Raw genomic sequence first — 22,437 nt, forward strand, 5'->3', positions numbered from 1 at the left:
AAAAGTCATAAAACTCTGGAAAAAACAATGGAAAAAGTAACCATCTTTACTTGCGTTTATGTAATCCAGAAGCAAGATAAAAGCTGTAAATACTGGGTTAAATACTAAATCTAGATCCAGGTCAGCTCTATTTGTTAAGTGGGGCATCCTTGAGATCCTTTTACTGACCCACTCTAATAAAAGCCAAATTTGACCAAATTCAACTCAAAAGCAGATTGTTAAATTCAACTAGCTACATTTTCAAATGGTTAAAACATGGGTCTCTATTTCTACTTCTCTGTTTTTTCCCCACAATGTTTAAACCCTTTCTTAATGGTTCTGTGTGGTATGATAAATGAATTTAAGGACAAACCGCTGAACAAAAAACCTGATTGACCAATAAATCTGAATATTGAAGAAGGGTGGTGAGTAACCCCCTCAATGTGCTCACAACACTGAATGTAGTCTCTCAATTACTGTAATGACCCGAATATATGACAACCCTGATTATAAGACGACTTTTTTTTCAGATGAACCTTTTGGAAAAAGGCTTTTTGAAAACCAAATCCCCCCCCCCCTCTGTAAAACATTTTTTTTTTCTTAAATTATTTTCATATTGCATATTTTTCCTATTTACATTTTTGTTTTGAACGTATGGTAAATACTGGTAAGATGTACCAACAATAATCACATTTAAAATATACACTTTTTGATATACCAATAAAAATAACAGGTAGCCCATTTGAATTATAACATTTAGTCCATCCATCTCATAGTAGCCTACCAAAATTTTATTAACATTAGAAGTGACATCTTATTTAGTCTTCAAATCTGGGTACTGTCTTATGTTTTAAAATCACTTACAGAGAAAGTTTGGTCCCATCAGGCTAATGACAGTCACTACTTATGTCGCTATAAGCATTTTCTTTTTCTTTTGTTTTCAGTCGTGATCTTTAAAACACAAATTACATCACGCATTTCATGGCACACTCGTTTTATGTTTTTTTTGCGCCACCTATTGTTGTGGGTGTATTATTGACATGTCAAAGTCTAGACCCTCAATAAAAGACGACCACGTTTTTTCAGATGTATTTCCAGGAAAAAAGTATTGTCTTATATTTGGGACAATACGGTAATATGGGATGAGCTCATAACAGTGGAAAAAATTATAGCATTTCATATGACACTTTTAGACATGTTACCTTTTTATACAGCGCATACCCACTTCTTTATAAGTCAGCTTTGCGTAAACCCACTTCTAAATCCCCTCTGATGCGCATAATTCATTAGTGTCCTGCATTAGCCAAAATCGAGACAATCCACCATGACTACCTAAACAAATCGCATGTGAATAAATCCAAATATTCCGTAAATATACCCAGAAAGACAGTTATGCGGTCAGGATGTGCTGGATTCCCTTTAAATTTTATTGATGATCGTGCCAGCGCCCGCCTCTCCTCTCAGCAAATCACGTGAATGCAAGCAGAGTCAGTCTAAAGCTTGAGTGCATGACAGGGAGGTGGGCAGAGTGATAAAATAATACTTAATTATTGAGTCCTAAATTGAATCTGTACCTTATAACGAAAACAATACCTTAAAAATGAAAAGCAGCAAACAAATGCCTTCACACAGTAACCTAATGCTGAGTTCCAGGCAGGTTTCTGAGCTCGTAAGTCACGACTTCAAACCATGACTCATGACTTTGTAGCGTTCCAGGCAAGTCACACCAAACTGCTTGAGTGCAAGGAATAATAGCTAGATTATTAATTTTATTGTAATGTTAAATTGTCCTAAAGTCTATTTCTCATCGTGTACCACTTGTATAAACACCTCCGTAGGCAATATTATCCGTTAGGGGTTGCCATTGTTGTTTCGTGGGTTATGTGATGTCTGAGCTTGGAACTGGGAGTTAGGGATGGGCATTCGATTAATTTTTCTTAGCAGATCTTCGGGAGAATTAACGATCGACTATCGATTAATCATTAATATTTTTATAATGTAATTAATTATTAAATTTTTATAATTAAAAAATGCAATGAATACAAAAATACAGCGTGTTTTTCCTCTTTACCTTTATTACAAGATCAACTTGTGGCAGACAGTTAAACTACGTTCAGGCAAACCGAACATATATGCGCATGCATATGCAGTGCTCTAAAGCAGCGGAACCTGCAGCTGCGAGCCAGCGTTCTTAAACAGAGACCTCAATTGTTCCAAAATAATAATAATAATAAAAGAATCATGTTAAACAATAACATAAAAAACCCCATTATAATACTTGTCAATGTAACTCAAAACTATCCAAGCCAGAAGAAAAGGCCAGATATTAGCCTTCCTAACAATTACGCTAACTTAACAAATTATGCTACTTAAAGCCTCAAGAAAAATAAGTAACTTTAGTAACTAGCATACAACTTCTGCACGAGTCTACGGATTTTTGTTGAGAAATACCGTATAAGCATGTTGACATGATCTGGTGTCAGACGCGACCGCAACCTGATGACCGTCTGTGACGTTGCCGGGATGCACAGGTACATCATTTGAGTCGTGGCTGTGTTGTACTTATACACGGCATCGCAATGTTTGCAGTTAACTAGTTCGCTTTTTAAATCAAAATGGTCCCATGCCACACTTCGCCGTGACATCTTCATGATTATTCTTTTGAAATCAAAACAGAAGATCACAGATAACCGAGTAGGGTGTCAAATATTGCACCCTGGTGGTAGAATATTTAATTGCTGCCACACAGTGAAATTCATTTAATTGCTTCAAGACTCGCACTACGCAACGCAACCTGCATTAGATAAAAAAAATGCTTTAGATTAGTCGATAACAAATTAACATTATCAAAGAAATTCTTAACGATAAATTATCGATCGTCGATTAATCATGCCCATCCCTACTGGGAGTACATCGATCTAGTACAAGTTCACGGGTGGGAAGTCACGGATTTGACTGCCGGTCCGGTGCACTTTCACGGGTAGAAGGTTGGAAAAACACGGGTTACGGGTTGCCTGGAACGCGGCATAAGTTCAAAATGCTACAGAGATAACCCGACTGATTTCATTAGAAATGGTTTAAAAGGTACCTCCAGAATTATTATTTTGTTTTTTTATAATAGATGCTGCTAAAGGCTAAAGGTGTTTCTTAGATTCTGAATGGCCTGTACAGTCAGGTCAGTAGGTTTAGTGATCTTTTGGTGTCTCCTAGTGGCCCCTGTTTGATATTGCAGCTTGACCTACCTAACCTACCTTGACCTACCTAACACTATAATACATATTATACACATAATATCCTTTCACCAATAAAGATTTATTATTTACTTCATAATATATACAAGTAGACCATAAATGTTATACAATTACTGTAATCACTCCGAACATTTTGTACAGGAGGCATAGCCCATGGAAACTTCTTCCACCTGAAAATCTTGTCAGAAAAAAAAAAAAACTGAGGACATTCTTTCTAAATAAATAAATCAAAACATTAAATAAATGTGCAAAACCAGCAGTTATCAATATCAAAATCAGTATGCTAAAAACAAACAATTTAAAAAAAAAATTCCATGCATAGTGTTTAAACTTTTGCATTGTTTAACTTGTTAAAGGTTGCAGATTTGGCTTTTTTTAAGTAGTGCATTAGTGAAAGTCTCTTTGTAACAAATGCTGCCTTTAGAGAACTAAACATCTCTGAGCTCATATTAATAGATTATTATTAATGTTGAAAAGAGCGGAGAAAATTGTTCGGGGGGATAAATTGAAAGAACAGCATTGTTTGTTACATTTACAGTTACACTGAGCACTAGAACAACCAGACACAGGACCAGTTTCTTCCCTCAGGCAATCCATCTTATGAACAGCTGATAATAACGGCGAACACACTACACTTTATATTTATATACACATACACTTTATTTATCTAACACACATACTTAGTATACACTTAAATTTTGCACATAATATATATGTACATACATAACTGCATTTGTAATATAGCTGCCTACAATTGTCATTTGTATATTGTCATTCACTATCTACTTATTTGTATTTTTTATTCTTTTATTATGTGTTTTATGTTCTGTCGCTGTCATTCTGTTGTACTGCGGAGCTTCTGTCACGAAAACAAATTCCTCGTATCTGTAAACATACCTGGCAATAAAGCTCATTCTGATTTATTTGTTACATTTATATTATTTACATCAAGCTTTTGAATGGTATATTGATGATATTGAATAGTACTGCATATTATTATGAAGTTTCAATAACGTTTCACTTGATTATACATTTAGTCAGGAATTATAGTTTGGAAAAAGTCTTAACTAGTAAAATTATGTGAAAACTAGTTAAAGTATACAAATAAATAATAAGAGACTTACTCATGTTTATTATCTCTGCTGAATAAAGTGCTTAGTTCTTTTTTTCTGAGGAAATCCAAATCTCAAATACTCAACCAAATCACATTTTGGGGTGAATTATATCTTATTCCTCTCATCTCGAAGCAAACAGTAAAATAAAAAAAAAACATTATTTAACATTAGAATCTGAATAGGGCGTTCAGCGCGGGGGCGTGGTCGAATTAGAAGATAATGAAGGGAGACGTGAAAAACGGACATGGCGTTGTTTTCATATGGATTACTTTATCTCAGAATATTTGTTTTCAGCAGCACTTGTTTATTTTAAAAGTATACATGTCAGGCTTTCTATAGACATATCTCTCATGTCTCTTCGTTGAGTATTCACGGAGTTACAGTTCATTTTAATGACGTGTTTGTAAATGAAGATCAGCACAGACAAAGGCTGCAGACAGCACACCTTTTTTGTTATCTTTATTTTATAAGTGCACAAAGTTTTGTTGTTATGTCTGTATACAAATAAAAGTAGACACTTTACAGATTCGATTGATGTATTGCTCTTATCCGTACGATCAAAATTTAAGGTGTAATTTAAGTTCTTTTCTGGGTTATCAGGAGAAAATGACTCAATGCATATACGCGTTAACCGACTCAAGAGAGTTGAACAGAACAATTAAAAACGAAAAGAATACAGACTGTAGTCTGCTTAATGTTAATCCGTATGAAATGTGTATTTCTCTGGCGCATTCACTACTGCGAAGATCGCAAGACAGCATTGTCAACTTTATCTTTGCAGTCGACACGACATTGATACAGAAAACACTTGTTTATTAATAATTATATTCATGAAATATAAAATATTCATAATCATTAATTTAGCTGGTTCTTTGTGACAGCTTTTATGTGCGTTATTGGCAGCGCCACCCTTACATGTTAACCTACATGAATGCTTGAACTGAACTGAGCATGTCACAGCTAGACTGCTTGTTATGATGTCAAGGTCATTTTTAATGTTCATAAATTCAATTAGGCTAAACATAGCCTAATTGTTACCTTTATCTTACGTTAATCAGCACCTGGCCTGTCTAAAACATTCTAGATTTCAAGCCATTCCACCACTTTTCTAACTGCCAAATAAGCCTGTGGATAGGAAGGGCAGGTGGGCGGCGGGTTAACATGCAGTGCAAGTTAACTCCACTTACACGCTATGGCTTAGCGGCAGAATCAGCGTCATAGATTGCATCAAAACTGAAATCGGCAAAATGCGAGAAGCAACAAAATGCGTACCTAGAGAGCAGCGAATCGTACAAGCGTACTTATGGGTCAAAATGCATGCAGAGTACAAAAATTGGCAGGTCTGTATTAGGGATGGGTCACGCTTTTCAAATATTCGATTAGCCATTTAATGACCGACAATCTATTAGGCTATGCCTTTATTATTTTCTAAGGATGTGAACCGTGCCCGACCCCGTCTTAACCCCAAAGTCCGGTCGACGTTATGGCGTCATTGGCGATGATTGCCCTTGATTCAAGCCTTCGGTTTACCCGCGCACATAACACTAGCACAGAATCAGTTCAGAATCAATCACCAAAATAATCAGTTCGGTTCAGACGCTCTGTCTCAGTCTGCTTCACGCTGAAATCACACATGTGCAGTATCATCAGCTCCTCGGTTCTCGAATCGGACGCGTCTGACAGAAACGGTTCTTGACTCGAGAACGAGTCAGTCTGTTGTTCGTTATCTGGCTCGGCTCGGTGTTCATCTTCAGTTTTCTATTCACAGCAGTTCAGTAAGTGTACTGTTTGAGTAAATGAATTACTCCAGGATATTAGTTTGTTTGAACTCCGAGGGAGTGTCAGCCACATTAAAAAAGTGAACAGCTTAAGTCATTTGTGGATTAATGCGTTTTGGACACGCGAACCATTTAAAACGATTCAGTACAATTTGGTGGACTGGTTCAAAAAGATCCGGTTACAGCGAATGATTCGTTCGAGAACCAGACATCACAAACTGCTTTGTTTTGAACTCTCTCACAACATACACGGAAGAGAAGACAATGCTGAATAAAGTTGTAGTTTTTGCTATTTTTGGACCAAAATGTATTTTCGATGTTTCAAAAAATTCTAACTGACCCTCTGATGTCACATGGACTACTTTGATGATGTTTTTCTTACCTTTCTGGACATGGACAGTAGAGTGTACACACAGTTTCAATGGAGGGACTGAGAGCTCTCGGATTAAATCTAAAATATCTTAAACTGTGTTCCGAAGATAAAAGGAAGTCTCACAGGTTTGGAACGACATGAGGGTGAGTTATTAACCCTCTGGAGTCTAAGGGTATTTTTGGGGGCTGTAGAAGTTTTGTCATGCCCTGACATTTGTGCTTTTTTCAGTTTCTTATAAATATCTAAATGGGTAAAGTCTAATCTCTAAAGTCTTATAATTTTTTATGTGTGGTTAGTGAAAACAAAAAATGTTAAATAACTTGAATAAGGCAAAAACACACAAAGAACATGGGTTCCCGGGACTTTTGAGAACTGGAGCTTGTAAGAATTTTTCTTTCTAAATTATGTGAAAATCATCTTGTTTCCACACTTACAGAAAAACAATATATTGATTTACATTTAAGACACTTTTTGTTGGTAAAAGTCATATGTGAGTAGGCGTCAACTATCATGAATATCATTGTGATTTACACCTGAGAAGAGAAATGCCTGCATAATGAGCTGCATAATGAGCCTTTCAGTCATCTGTGCCACTGAGAGGGAGGAGTTTATTTAGAATATATTTAATTATCCCACAACATAATTTAATATCAACTTGGGGGAGCAGTTAAACAGTTTATTAGAAACAATCAAAGCTGACTTTCAAAATAATTTTTTTGCATCATTACTCCAGTCACACAATCCTTCAGAAATCCTTTTAACGATCTTATTTTCTACAAAAAACATTTATTGTTATTATTATTATTCATAATTCCTGTTATTATATTAACTAAATGTCAGGAATTATAGTTTGGAAAAAGTCTTTGGAAAAAGTCAAAATAAAAGTCCAGTTTGATTTGAAGACCTTGTGCCTATAACTATTTTTCAGTAGAATGTACATAGCCTACTAGCCTACTACCACTACTACTAAAATAAAACAAACATTATATTTTTAGGAATAATTCTTCACAACATTCCTTCCATGTTGATTAATCTAATTTAATTTGACTATTAAAATAAAACGTTCTTCGTGATCCCATATTTTAAACTTTAGTTAGTGTGTAATGTTGTTGTTAGAGTATAAATAATATCTATAAAATTCTAAAGCTCAAAGTTCAATGCCAAGTGAGATATTTTAACAGAATTCCCCTACAAAAAACGACCCGTTTGGACTACATCCCTCTAGTTCCTGCAGTAATGACGTCACTAAAACGGTTTTTTGACTAACTTCCGCCCACATGAATACACAAAAAGGGGGCGTGGCTTTGTTGCACTCTGACGGGAAGAGGAAGAGCTGCGTTTGTGTTTGTCGCCATGTCGTTGCTGTTATTTTCATCTCGGAGTCCAATCACCTTTGTTTGGGCTTCCCAGGGATGCTGTACTTTGAGATTAATGGTTACAATTTATGTTTAACTCGGTTCCCGAAAATTATAATCCACATGTAAAACTATGTGCAGCACATTTTGCTGAGGACAGCGAGCTTCCTCAATCTCAATCAGTTTAAGGCCGGATTCGCACAAAGATTATTCTTGAAAGATGGAGCAGTTCCCTCTTTGTCTGGAGAAGGCGTTGTTTATGGACCAAAACCGGTAAGTATTTTATTAAGTAGGTGTGTTTAACAGTTTCAGTAACTTATTACACAAAGGGCAACACTATTTAGCTTTTTTAACTAGATGTTAGGGCTGTGCAAAAAAAATCGAATGCGATTTTCATGCGCATCTCCTCAGTAAAAACGCTCCTGCAATTATAAGTACATCTCCAGCATGTGCGTTCTTTTATGGTCTATGGTTCAGATCAGGATTGCAAGGTTTTCAAAACAAATCCTGCCCACTTGCTTCTCAAAACTAGTCCAAAACTAGCTCAATCGCGTTTCCAGGAGGGCAGCGTGCGCTAAGCTGGTGTCGAATCACAACACAGGAACCGCTGGCACAATCAGAATTCGTTACGTACTTCTGAAGGAGGGACTTCATAGAACAAGGAAGTCATCAGCCCATTTTTATGACAGATGAACACATGTTATATTGCACACTGTAAACACAATCAAAGCTTCAAAAAAAGCACGAAAAATGGGACCTTTAAAACAGAAAAAAAAAAAAAAACAATCCAGAAAAATTAAAACAAAAAACGGATTTAAAAAAAAAAAAAGTCTGCTGAAATGGTCAGCTATAACGTAGCCATAGTAGAGGGATTGCCCAGTCTCTTATTGGGACATCTATAAGGTTAGCCCCACCCCCACCTCACCCCAGCCTACCCCCAAAGCTGAGTCAGCTTTGAAAAAGACAGAGTGAGAGAGAAACAAAAGGACAATGTTGTAAGACAATAGACAGATGGGACCTTACAGCCTTCTGTTTGCGATCATTTATTAAGGAATCATGCTGTGTCCTGATGAGTGCCATCCAGAAAAATCTCATGGGACATATATCCGATCTCATTGTTTAAGCATCTGTAGTTAATTCCAGAGATATTTTCACATTACAGACCCAAAATGAGATTGGTTTTACCAGGAGTCATCTTTTTATTCAAATTCAGATGATCCTTGAATAACACCAGACCAACATTATAGCTGTAATCCATATTACGCCCTGGGCTCATTCGGACTCCTGTATGGGTATGATACTATTAATAATACCCATTTGTGAGATATGCAACATATCTTTGTTCATGCAGTGTGGGGTAAATCTACAATGGTAACAATGGTGTTGTTTACAAAAAAAAAATAAAAATAACTATATACACAAATACACTATATACTATACACTAACTCTCTTCATAGAATGTATGCTTGTTCCTTAAAGAGGGCATCTGCTCCGGCTGTTAGCCAAGGAATTGTGGGAAATATCACAAATTGACGTTTTAGATACTGCTATCCTAAAGTTAGGCCAAAAATCTATTTGGTGTGGTTATTTCCAAAACAAAACAAAAAAATTTATCCAAAAATATTTGATATTTGATAATGATTATTCTATAAAGAGCAGTAAATTTAGTTTGTTTGTGAATAGAAAAAGCCTAAGTATATGATTACAAATAACTCCAGATCAGCTCTGTCTCCTCACAGACATTTTTCAAAGCACCATGCAGTGCAGTTAGGTAGGATGTGTAGAGTGAAACTGGCAGATATCCCAGCATTTCACAATGTCTTATCCCATAATCTCTCATCCACACGTGGACACACACAGACTGAAGAAAACTGAATGGGTCACTTACTATGTAGTAATAAAAATAGAATAGTTATTTTCCTAATGAGTTTTATTATTTTTTTGTTCTTTCATCCTTGAAAAAAAAAAAAATGTATGTCATGTATTACTGTCCTAAATTTGTGAACCTTCTTCATCAAAACAAGCTCATATTTTGTTCAGTTTGCAGTAGACTTCACAGCTTGAGCCCAAAACCAGGCTTGATTACAAAGATCAATAAGAATCTGCTCACTGCATGCTTGTTTAGACCTCTTGGGCTAATGAACAAAATGCTGTACATGTACGTCTGCGTTGGAGCAAAGAGGGAGAAACTGCAGCAGTACACTGCAGCACTACAGGAGCCACGCCTTAAAAATGACACACCCCTTTTTCCTGATTGTCTCATATGCTTTACTTCATCGATGTTGAAAAATGTTCAATCTTCCTGTCATTGTTTTTTTCATTTATTTATTTTTTTAGTTAAGTAGAAAGCTAAATACAACCTACTGCCAAACGTACAGCATGTCATAATGCAACACTTTTGAAAACAACAAGACCTCATAGCAATGACCCTGAAACACTGATATTTAATCCATTGCATCACAGGAAAGGGATGACCTCTCTTTATGTTTTTAAAAACTGGACTATACATAGCCTAATACCACTGTAATAAAGTCCATTATTTTGATTTAAAATGAAAGACATGAGTAGAAACAGAATCTACTACTCACAGTTTGTAAATAAGTCTATTTTAAAATTCTGCTGATTTCTTGTGCTAATGTTTTCAGTATCTAAATGGAGTGTATTAAATAATTTCCCATGTAAATAAGAAGCACTTATATGAAACTAATAAGTATTATGACTATCCACACTATAGTGTAGTGTAGTTGATGGTACTTGCATGAAAACTGTACGAAAAAGCCATGAAAAACATCAAAGGAGTCTTGGTCTCTCAGTTCAAAGATTAATGAGCAACTATGTCAATTTTCTACATCATTAAACAGTATACCTGCTCTAAGACTTTGTTTTTGTTGGGGTCTACGTGAGAATTCGTGATTGTGCTAGATCTTTTACACCTATTGAGCACACCCATTCTCTGCCTGGATACTTCAGCAAGAAAACTTTGCATGGACAGATGCTAATTAATTATCAAGGACAAGCAAAGTCTTCACCAGTATAACCAGCATTTCCTAAAGCTCGGAAAAGAATTAAAGAGCTTCAAAACTGGATGGGTCTTCTTCGCCAAAAAAGGATCCTTTTTCCTAGCAGACACCGTGCTGACACACACTTTTGGTCCCTGATAGCTTGAATGCTAAATCACATACAGTACACTTGTGCTCAGACAAAACATACCAAATCAAATTCAGTGCATGTGCAGAAAAAGTTAAACGTCAGATAACTTCCAGTTTAGACAATCTTGGCCTTTGCTAGTGGTAAAGACAAAACCTGTTAACTGTCACTCACGTTTTAGAAGATAGACTTGAATGTGCATGATACAAACCTAAATTTTTATAATTCATGACTGAAAACATTTTGTAAACTGATTTTGATGTACCATTTACATGGTAATGCAATGTCTGATTTTAAAATGGGTTTTAAAGGATGAATTTTGAGATTTTATGTTTTCAAGTGATATATAACTTCTGATGATTTCTAAAATGTGATAGAGAAAAAGGCAACAAGGAGGTCTTTTTTTTTTAAACAAAGGTCAAAACTCCTTTTGTAATGTAGATTTCTGAGGGTGCACTCTTTCATAAATTAATCTATTATTTTTCCTACATAATTTTTAACAAAAAATATTGGTAAAATATATATTTGGGAGTCTTAGACCTTTCCAACAATATATAGTTTGTCAAGATTAGATTAGATTTGATTGTAATATAGAATAGTCAACGTAGGCGTATGACAATTAACAGGTTAAATATTTATATAAGTCATTATAAGTTATACTGTGTGACCTATAATTACATTAAAACTGTGAAAATAAAGCTAGGAGAACAGTTATAGCAGGGAAACTGCTAGAGAGAGAGAGAGAGAGAGAGCAGGAGAGAGAGAGAATGTAAAGGTACGTCACGCCACGTTGCAAGCTGGGATGCCATGCCATTTTAAGAGGATCACCCTCTGCTACATTTGCTAAAATTAATACTGATACCTGCTTATCTTTTGTTAAATAATCAGATTCTTTATTGGATCGTTTGCAAGTTAGAGAAGCTATTTTATCACTTAACATGATAATTAAATTTTCTTCTCTTGTTTTGTAGAATTTCGTTTTCTTTGATCTGTTTAGCGTGAAAACATATTGTGCTTCAGCTGACATATGGTAGGTTATCCAAATAAAGTGTTTGTTCAACAAGATGACAGAAGTCTATAAATTTTTTTGTTGGAAACGTTTTAATGATGAAGTATAATTGTGTCATTGTAAATAAAAAAATTTCCATGGCCACAAAGGAGAATCAGAGATTGTTGGTCACATTCAGCAGACAGACACAAGTACACTGTATTTTATATTTATTTCAACAAATGACAACTAAAATTCCTGGAAGCTTGAACATTTTTGTAATGCAGTATGACAGTGATGCTAAAAGACATGCAGATGAGGCTACAATTCGGCAACTTTTTAAATTACACATTAAACATTTTCCTCCCTTTAGAAAATCCATTTTAAAACCTCTTGTGCATTAAGACAGATATTGTGCTTTTTTAGTAAGGTGTTTACATAATGTGGTGTATTAATATCACTGTCCCGGAACATTAAGCATTATATGAGAGGAAAATGCTTAACGTATAAATTAACGTGTAGTGTCCACACTTTGGGCTTATGTGTCTCTTAGGGTTGGGCCGACAGATGGTGCCATCTTCCATCGCCAATGGTTAAAATACATCACGATGTTGCGCCGGCATCGTGATACGACGCAACCCCCCTTATATATATATATATATTATATATATATATATATATATATATATATATATATATATATATATATAGGGGGGTGGCGTGACGGTTTATCACGGTTTGAACATGCTTATACCGTGTTATCATACCATGAAAATGTGCATATCTATGGTTTAAAAAAAAAATAATGAAAGAATTCTCACCTGCGCATGCAGCTTATTTTCGCTCAGCTGCTTACAAACATGTGCAGTGAAGAAAATGGCAGAGACATGTTTTGGTTTTATCAATTTTTTTTAAATATTGTCTTTAAGAAATATAATGTTTGTCCATGTTTTAAATTAGTATACCTCTGTTGTGCTGCAGCTCTTTGCCAAAAATGTAAGTTATTAAATTTTAATTTGATAACATTTTAATACATCAATTAAATTGTTAAGGTTTAATGCATTCATTTTATTACTTCTGTTTTTGACAATATATTTGTATTAAACCATAAAACACAGGGTGGGGGTGAGAAAAAAAAACTAATTCTTATGATAATATGATTTCATAGGTCTCTATAATACTTATAATTTTAAGAAAGTATTAATATTAAAAAAGGTGGTAAAGATTTATTAACTCAATTGATTAAACATGTTTTTGGTTATTAAAATGTGAATAAACCAGTAAAACAAAATACAAAAAACTAAAACACAGATTTCTTATAAAAATAAAACAATTAATAGGGTTCTTGATAACTTAAAAAAATAAGTCACTGTTTGCCCCATCTAAATTATATTTTGCATCCTTGTTGTCTGCTACACACTGTAAGAAGCATTTGTACACTGAAAAATTGGGGTCATTATCATTTTAATGTAAATCTTTACTGATAATCATTATTGTTTAATAGGCTATATACCGTGATATTTTCTGAGACAATTACCATACAGTGAAAATCTCATATATATATATATATATATATATATATAATCTTTTAAGACCCCTATCAATTTATACTCTTGTGTTACGAAATTGTGTGAATCCTTTTCAAGTTGGATTTAAACCAGGTATAAATATGCAATGTCACTACAAACATTTTGATATCTACCACTTCTATTAGATTGAAAGCAATTCAACAAGCTACTGTCGATTTATATATATATATATATATATATATATATATATATATATATATATATATATATCTTAATTCACTCCTGTGCTCTATGTGCTCATGGTAGGCCTTAACCATGCACTGAAGGGTGGGGTGGTTATCTTCTTCATGCGATGTCTTTGTTAGAAACAACAACTGACCAGCGTTTTATTCTGAAACAACTGAAACCTGGAGAATAAAACGGTGCGTTCTAGTCCATGCTCTAAAAGGGCGCTGACACAGAAACCTGGAAACTATTCTGCAAAATAATACACTGAATGTCCAGTAACATCGAGAGAAGGTATATCTATACAGTATTATTGTGCACTTACGTTGTTTACCACTTGCTGAATTGGATTCTACAACCACTTTTTATTGACAAGTGTTTAACTATGCTGATCACGGATAAAATGACAAATTACATAAATTATCAGTGACTGTTTATTAGGAAGATATTCACATTTTAAGTTTTACACGTTCAAAGCCAATCAGCTTCCATGCTAATTCTAAACGTTTCATTTAATAAATTCATTTGTTCGTTCGCGTTTTCATGAGTAACGCAACCATTTCAACAAATATGTAAGATTCAGCGGCCGTGTCCCTAAACCTTGTGAGCTGCCTACCTAGACACCATTCTGGGCTTCATAAATCAAATTACCTCATCCTGGTCATTTTCTGAGAATCGGTGAAAGTGAAAGGCAATAAACGTAATTTGGCCACGTTTAAATCATTACAACAGAGAAAATATAGCAAAATAATGAGTTGCTCATCGCTGTGGTTGTCTGTACGAGCGAGGGAAAAACAATGCGCACGATCATTTGTGGCTTTTAGTACCTTCGTTTCCCGAACATCCTGCTTCGTTCCTTCAGGATACCACTGAACCCGCACGAATCCTCTACCGAGAGGCCATGACCGTGTGTCCGCCGCCCCACTCTCGTTGTCTGAGTTACCGGGAGCGCCTCCACCTTCTACGCCGCCGTCGTCGCCACCACCTCGTCCTCTCCCTCCGCCATCACCGCCAATCTCGGAGTCTGAATCTTCGAAATCCTCTTCGCCGTGAATCATCCGTACCAACCCGAAACGCATCGCCCCGCGGTGTTTTCCGGAGACCAGGTCATGCGTAAACAGAAGCCGCTGTGTTCCGTCTGCCGTGGGGGAGTGCGCGCCTGACGGAGGCTCGGAGCTCGGGCTCATGACCGGAGAATGCACTACTGTGGCGGGTTCCGCCATCTCTGCTGCTGAATGATGCGGGAGGAGAGGGATGGAGAAGTGAATAGGAACCTGTGATAAGGAACAGCACGTGCTTACGTCTGTGCGTAGAGCGCCGCATGGAGGACGGGTTTACCTGTTACCACAGTCCTGAATTACATCAGTGTCTCTAATGACAAAGCACTCATACGTTTATTTGACTAACGTTAAACTGTATTCATCAGAAAATGAAAGTTTTCAAAGCAATTTTTTGACGTCGCGACGTGCAAATTAAGGAGTACATATGAGGGACACTGGAGAGAGCATGTGTGTGTGTAAGTCACAGCGCTCATTGGTTATGTTGTATATTTGTCTATGATAATTCATCTGCTGCTCCACCCAAATACACGATCAAATGAGAGATCGGCCACATGGTGTCAGTGTCTGACTACAAATAAAGGCTGTCGTTAACCTCGGATTGTTTGCATTTTTGTTAGGAATCAGTCTTGAAGGTAGCTGTTGTTGCAATTATTTTATTATATAGCCTAGACATAAGCTACTTAGCCGACCACATTGACATATTTGAGAAAAAAAAAAAAAAGAACAGGCATAGCCTATCGTTGATAGTGCAGTACAAAAAAAATAATTTCTTTTTAAATACAATAATTCCACTCTTTCAGTCTGCTTTGATCCTGTAGGATCACGTGCAAAGGGGCTTCTTTTTGAACTGTTCTGCAGCGAATAAACAGGCTATTAATAGGCTAACTAACTTAGTATTGTTTAAATGGGCATTAATTCCCATTTTATTTTATTTATTTTATTTTATTTGGGGGGGGGGGGGGGGGGGGGGGCAAATACTAATATTAAGGAAACGTTCTTTTTATTTTTGCAACCATAAAATAACGTTACCAAATTTTTGCAGGGTGCTTATTTTTAAAATAACCTAAAAATAACTTTTACAGAATGTTCCCTAATGGTTATTTTTAGGTTATTTTTTATTTTAATTTTTTGCAACCATAAAATAACGTTACCAGAACGTTGCAAGGTGGTTATTTTGTGGTTGTAAAAAAATCTAAAAATAACTTATACAGAACATTCCTTTATGGTTATTCTCAGGTTATTTTTATAACCCTATAAAACTATCTTTCCAATTAAAACGTTGCAGATGTTAATTTGTAATGACCTGTTTTTATACAGTCTATGGTAATGACCTATACAGAGCCCTGAAATATATTTACATTTATTCATTTAGCAGACGCTTTTATCCAAAGCGACTTACAGACGAAGACAGTGGAAGCAATCAAAAAGAACAATGATATATAAGTGCTATAACAAGTCTCAGTTAGGCTAACACAGTACACGTAGCATGGGATTTAAAATAATATAATAAATAAAAAGAAAACAGATAGAATAAAAAATAAAAAATAAAAGAATAGAGCAAGCTAGTTAGAGGTCTTTACACATACACACACACATACATATACAATTGCATAATAAACGAAAATAAAATAGAATACAAAAAGATTAGAAAGGTAGTAAGATTTTTTAAAGAATAGAATTAGAATAGTGAGTTTTAAAGTTAGAGGGTCAAATAAAGATGGAAGAGATGGGTTTTAAGCCGATTCTTGAAGGACTCAGCTGCTCGGATTGAGTTGGGGAGTTCATTCCACCAGAAGGGAACATTTAATTTAAAGTCCGTAAAAGTGACTTTGTGCTTTTTTGGGATGGCACAATCAAGCAACGTTCACTTGCAGAACGCAAGCTTCTAGAGGGCACATAAGTCTGAAGTAACAAAGCTTTGCTCATGTCATATTCCTAGCTCTGTACAGTCATTATCAGTCTTCTTTGTAAATAACTCTAATCCTCCAGCTTTGCTGTTTCATGGAACTGATCCATCAGCCCAACTGAAGGTGATTTGTTTGTACAGGTATAGGCTACTGCTTTAATCCAGACTTTCTGATGGGGCAGTGTTTCTCAACAGGGGCTTTCAGAGAATACCAGGGGGCGCTGGAAGCATTTTTGAAAGGGGGGCGTGTGGTTAAGGAGAGCTTATTCCAAAGATATATGGTATGAGCTAAAACTCACAAAAGAAAATCTACAGTGGAAACATTTAAGAGAACTTAGGCTATGTATATGTCTTGTAAGCATGGCAGCGCAAGTGCGTGGAGTGCCTGAAATAGCGTGCTCAGTGACAGAAATACTGATTATAATGAATCCTATGTGCTAAAATTCTAAAATTCACATAAATGCTTCTTGTTTGCTAACTTGTTGCTGTTAGCTTGAATGCCAAATTTCATAAACTCATAAAACAAATTATTAACTCAGAGAACATATATCTATTTATTTATTTATTTTAATGATAATAATATTTCAAGTCCAGTCAAATCGGGCTGTTAAATTTTTTTATATGTATTTATATATAGGCCTATATATATATATATATATATATATATATATATATATATATATATATATATATATATATATATATATATATATATATATATGTATATATATATATATATATATATATATATATATATATATATATATATATACCACCATTCAAAAGGGTTTGAAAGAAGTCTCTTCTGCAAAGCTACATTTAATTGATCAAAAACACAGTAAAAACAGAAGGCTACCATTTTAAAATATATTTATTTTTGAATTATGTTTTCTATTACTAAAGGACAAATATTATATTTTTTCACTGAAAGCTAATTGTAAACATCCACCCAAAATTTAGAGGGAAAATCTCAGCAGCAAAAGGGTGTTCAAGAGTTCCATGAAAGGAAGAACGAACTGAAATCACTTCTGGATAAATTCCCATGTGTATATTCTAAACAGGTATTTTTAAAGTCTCTTTAACCTATGGAGCAACAGGGTTGAGGTCAGAAACCTCAACGTCACCAAAAGCACTGAAAATCAACATGCACTCTTAGAAGAGATTGTACCTTTAGACTTATAAAAAGAACCTTTAAGTGCAAAAATAAACTTCTAGCTATCAAAAGGTTCAAAGTTGAACTTAAAGGTTCTATAATGATCCACTGGTTATTTGGCAGTTATTTTAAGAACCTTTGTTGTGGTAAAAGGTTCATATTAGAGCCTAGCATATTTAAGGTTCTTTCATCAACCTTTTCTAAGATGTACTGTGAAGACTAGACAGAGTACAGTTAGAACACGATTTGCTTAACTGTTACATTAGTAAATTATTAATTTATACACTCAGTATCATTTACTCTTAATCATTTACTAATTGTGATGTCAGATGCAGTTGTGGCAACATTGTTGATACAATGTTTTTTTCTCTGTACTCATGACCACTTCACATATCTCTAAATTGCACAATAATCTTTAGTGCACCATGTTGTTGTAAATTTTTAGAACACAAATTAAAAATCTGAAAAAACTAAGTTCAGTTTTATGTTCATATATTATGTGTGCTGAATGGAGAGAGTGAAGTGAAATTCTTACCCCTAAAAAGAAACTTAATAGGCTATCTTCAATAGGCTATCTTCATATTTTACAGCCGTACATCCAAAATTTTCCCCATACCACATTCAACCTTCAAATCTCAGATACTAATTCAGCTCAGAACATGACAAGTGACAAAAGCAAATGATTTTAAATGAATCTGGTTGCAAAGCACCTTTTTAGACATGTTTATATTATTGAGGAACACCGTTATGTCATTTTGTAACACTACTTCAAATGTGAAACATATCTATATTTGTTGTGTAAGGTTTTGTCAGCAAGATTATTTTTCTTTCTTTTTACTTTCTTTCTTTCTTTTTACTTTCTTTCTTTCTATCTTTCTTTCTTTCCTATTAGTAATTTCAAGATCAGAGGTCGCATGGAAAAACCATTAAAAACATTCAAGCGCAAACAGCGGCACTGAGTGGAGCAGCACGAATATCTGAGGTAAGACAACAAAACCTTTCAAATAAAGTATGACCTTTTTGAAAAGCTATGAAAATAACACCTACCTAATGTCATAACTGTGCGTTACATAATGAATAAATGACGACATGCCACAGAATTAAGCACACGAGATGTTAATGTGCCACAATATTAAGTCACTTTACCCGTCCAGAGCCCTCGTGTTTTGATTATTTTCACCAGCAGAGGGCGCTGCGGGCTACACTGATTGCTATGTAATGTACTGCTACTTCATTCATGAAGAACTGAACCTGGACAACAGCAGGACGCTATTATCATCAATCCTCAGAAGAGACACCGTTGTCCCTACCTAAACCTAAATACTGAGATGCCAGCAAGACCACAGAAACCAAGAGTAAGTTACTATTCTACATGTGTTTAAAAATATGTGGACAACTTTACTCATTATTATTTACTATTGTAATTATTTAATGGGATGTACGGAAGAACTTAGTGACTTTGTGTGACGATTGCGACCCAGTAAGACACAGGGGGAGAGAGAGAGAGAGAGAGAGAGAGAGAGAGAGAGATCCAAGTGCAGGTATGTTTTCATGGGGTAATCCAAATCGTAGTCAAAACAAGCCAGGGTCAAAACCAGAATGCAGCCCAAAAACAAACAAACAAAGAACAGGAAAGGGAACGTAACGGGGAACTCGGAATACAAGGGGTCTTGGAGGACAAGAAGACAGGATCACGAAAGGAAAGGACTCCATACAGACAACAGGAAAGGACTGGTAAATATAGGGAGGCTAATGACAATTAAGTAAAGGCACCTGGTGCAATTAGGAGTGCAATTACTGTGATGAAGGGACAAGGCTAGTGGGAATTGTGGTGCCTACGGTGAAGTGCCTAAGGGGAAATGAGCCCACTAGTGGACACACAGGGAAACAGAGACTAGACAGCATGACATTACCCCCTCCTCTACGGAGCAGCTGCCAGATGCTCCACCCGAACCCAAGAAGAGACCAAAGACACAAAGAGACCAGGAGGGAGGTGGAGCAGCGGAGGACCAGGGGGAGGGACAAAGGGCCAGGTAAAATGGGGAAACAGAGACAAGAGGACCAGGTAAAATGGGGAAACAGAGACAAGAGGACCAGGTCAAATGGGGAAACAGAGACAAGAGAACCAGGTAAAATGGGGAACAGAGACAAGGAGTGCAAACACAAAAACAAGGAGCCCAGGAGGGAGGTGGACCGGCGGAGGATCAGGGTGAGGGACGGAGGTCCAGGTCCATAGATGGAAAACAGACAGAAGAGCAAAAACAAAACAACCACAAAACATAAGTCCGGAAAGGGCATAATGTGAAGCCCACCAGGGCGGAGCAGAAGACCACCACATCTGTGCGGTCGGAACAGAAGCCCACCAGGGCGGCACAGAAGACCACCACATCCATAGAGTCGAGACAGAAGTCCACCAGGGCGGAGCAGAAGACCACCACATCCGTGTGGTCGAGACAGAAGCCCACCAGGGCGGAGCAGAAGCCCACCACATCCGTGTGGTCAAGACAGAAGCCCACCAGGGCAGAGCAGAAGACCACCACATCCGTGTGGTCGCATTAACAGGAGAGCAAGTCCGGTTACTGAAACAGAGAACATGAACAAGTTAAGGGTAGCCTCCGTGGCCACGACAGGATCCGTCGAGCGCTCAGAGAGTTCGGCTGGGATGTGACGAGGCTCTGGACGTTCCGCAGAAGTGAGGAGAGACTCTAGTAGTTCAGCCGAGCCGAGGAGTGGCTCTAGTAGTTCAGCAGAGATGTGGAGAGGCTCTGGTAGTTCAGCAGAGACGTGGAGAGGCTCTGGTAGTTCAGCAGAGACGTGGGGAGGCTCTGGTAGTTCCACACAGAAGTGACGAGACTCTTGTAATCCCATGGTGTTTATACTGGATTCCAGAAGATCAATGCTGACTTGACTCTGCTCATGAAGATTATTGGTGACTTGCAGTTGTTCATGAAGATCATTGGTGACTTGCATTTGTTCATGTAGATCATGTGTTCACTGCTCTGTGTGTGTGCACTTCGGATGGGTTAAATGCAGAGCACAAATTCTGAGTATGGGTCACCATACTTGGCTGAATGTCACATCACGTCACTTTAAAAACAAATTAAAAAAAGAAAGATCACCTTTGATTAATGTTGACGAAAAAATGACATTTGCTGCAGGTTCAGTAAAGTAAGAAAACAGATCATTTTACAAGTAGTCTATTAAAAATATCACAACCATTGTAGAGGTATGTTTGTTAAAAATAATGTGACACTTCAATACTTACATTTCTATTATCCTGTGAGAATGTTTCATGTATATGTTTATTTATTTATTTTGCAGGATCTATCTGGTCAAGATTTGTATCAAAAGAGGTTAAGGTCAGTTACAGACAGAGTCTGGTGGCACAAACAGAGATCAACGACCGCTAAAGAACAGCAGCTGGGGGAGATATTGTTACCGAGCTGGATGAAGAAAAACAAATGTGTGTTGATTTGGCACACAAAGGTAATAAATCACTTATTTGCATGAACAGTAAAGCTAAGAATCACAATGATCAGAAAAATAGTATGCCATATTCAGTTCAACAAATTTTCTATTAAAGATGTGAGTGGTTGCTGCTGTCCTGCTGTTTCCACTTCTATTAAAGCAGAGTCTGAGATCTCTTTGTGTCATCAGTGAGGTGAGTGTATTTGTATCCATAATATCTAAATTTATAATTTGTTCTTTTTCAACCCCTTCTCTTGGTTATGATTTCTTCTAAACATTAGTTTTTAGAATGGAATTATTCTATGGAGCTATATATATATATATATATATATATATATATATATATATATATATATATATATATATATATATAATACATTTCACGTTAACTACTAAATATTGTTATAGTATAATTTTTTTTTTCCTTGTTTAGGAACCAGATACACCCAAGCCTGTGCTGTTTATGTGCAAATGCCTTGGATGTGGAGTCTCTTTAAGAAATAATGATGGAAGTGGAGGAGGAGGTCTGTGAAGTAGATGATGTGAACACAGCTCTACACTTCAACTTCAACACTGAATATGCTTCACAGTTGAGAGACACCCTGACTTTTACTGAAAACTGAAAACCTATATGCCACACACAATGGCCAATTATTATTATTTGTTTTATTAAATTAATGTGTATGTATATAAATGCATGAAATTTATTTTTGTTTCTGTATGTGTTTGTTAGTTTGTTTGTAATACATATTTATGGATGATTGTTTATTTATTTGTGTTTGTTGGTTTGTTTGTAATACATATTCATGTATTAAACAGTTTATAGACAATCATGGTGTTCTGTGTTTATAGTGAAATTAGATTATAATGTATAATAATAATAATAACAATAAAAATAATAATGTTATTGCTATCTAGAAAATAGTTGATAAAGGAACTGATGAGGGTCATTAATGCACCTTTAAGTGAAGGTTCCAATTAGAATTGGAAAATTCAAAAATGAACCTTTAAGGTTCCCCCACAGTTGCAATCTCCAGGAATCTCAAAAGGTTCATTTTTTAACCTTTTCTTCTAAGAGTGTAAAGTCTATTTTTAGGGGTAAGAATTTC

General features: G+C 35.9%; 1 protein-coding gene and 2 long non-coding RNA genes across 3 annotated transcripts in view; 2 read left to right on the forward strand and 1 right to left on the reverse strand.

Annotated features, from left to right (window-relative positions):
- ube2o (ubiquitin-conjugating enzyme E2O) overlaps positions 1–15,362 on the reverse strand; it is a 69,639-nt gene extending 54,277 nt beyond the window's left edge. Inside the window, exon 1 of the mRNA XM_026213973.1 lies at positions 14,568–15,362. Coding sequence (XP_026069758.1) covers positions 14,568–14,963 — 396 coding nt within the window. The 5' untranslated portion in view covers positions 14,964–15,362. The remainder of the gene's footprint in view (positions 1–14,567) is intronic.
- LOC113050722 (uncharacterized) lies at positions 13,840–19,646 on the forward strand. The gene is made up of 3 exons (XR_003276804.1): positions 13,840–14,034; positions 18,753–18,842; positions 19,044–19,646. It is a non-coding gene; the product is annotated as an uncharacterized LOC113050722 (long non-coding RNA).
- Positions 19,647–20,880: 1,234 nt separating this feature from the next.
- On the forward strand, positions 20,881–22,144 carry LOC113051113 (uncharacterized). The gene is made up of 3 exons (XR_003276856.1): positions 20,881–21,346; positions 21,444–21,521; positions 21,762–22,144. It is a non-coding gene; the product is annotated as an uncharacterized LOC113051113 (long non-coding RNA).
- The last annotated feature ends 293 nt before the right edge of the window (positions 22,145–22,437 follow it).

The sequence above is a fragment of the Carassius auratus genome, chromosome 31 (assembly GCF_003368295.1).
Source record: "Carassius auratus strain Wakin chromosome 31, ASM336829v1, whole genome shotgun sequence".
Taxonomy (NCBI): Eukaryota; Metazoa; Chordata; class Actinopteri; order Cypriniformes; family Cyprinidae; genus Carassius; species Carassius auratus.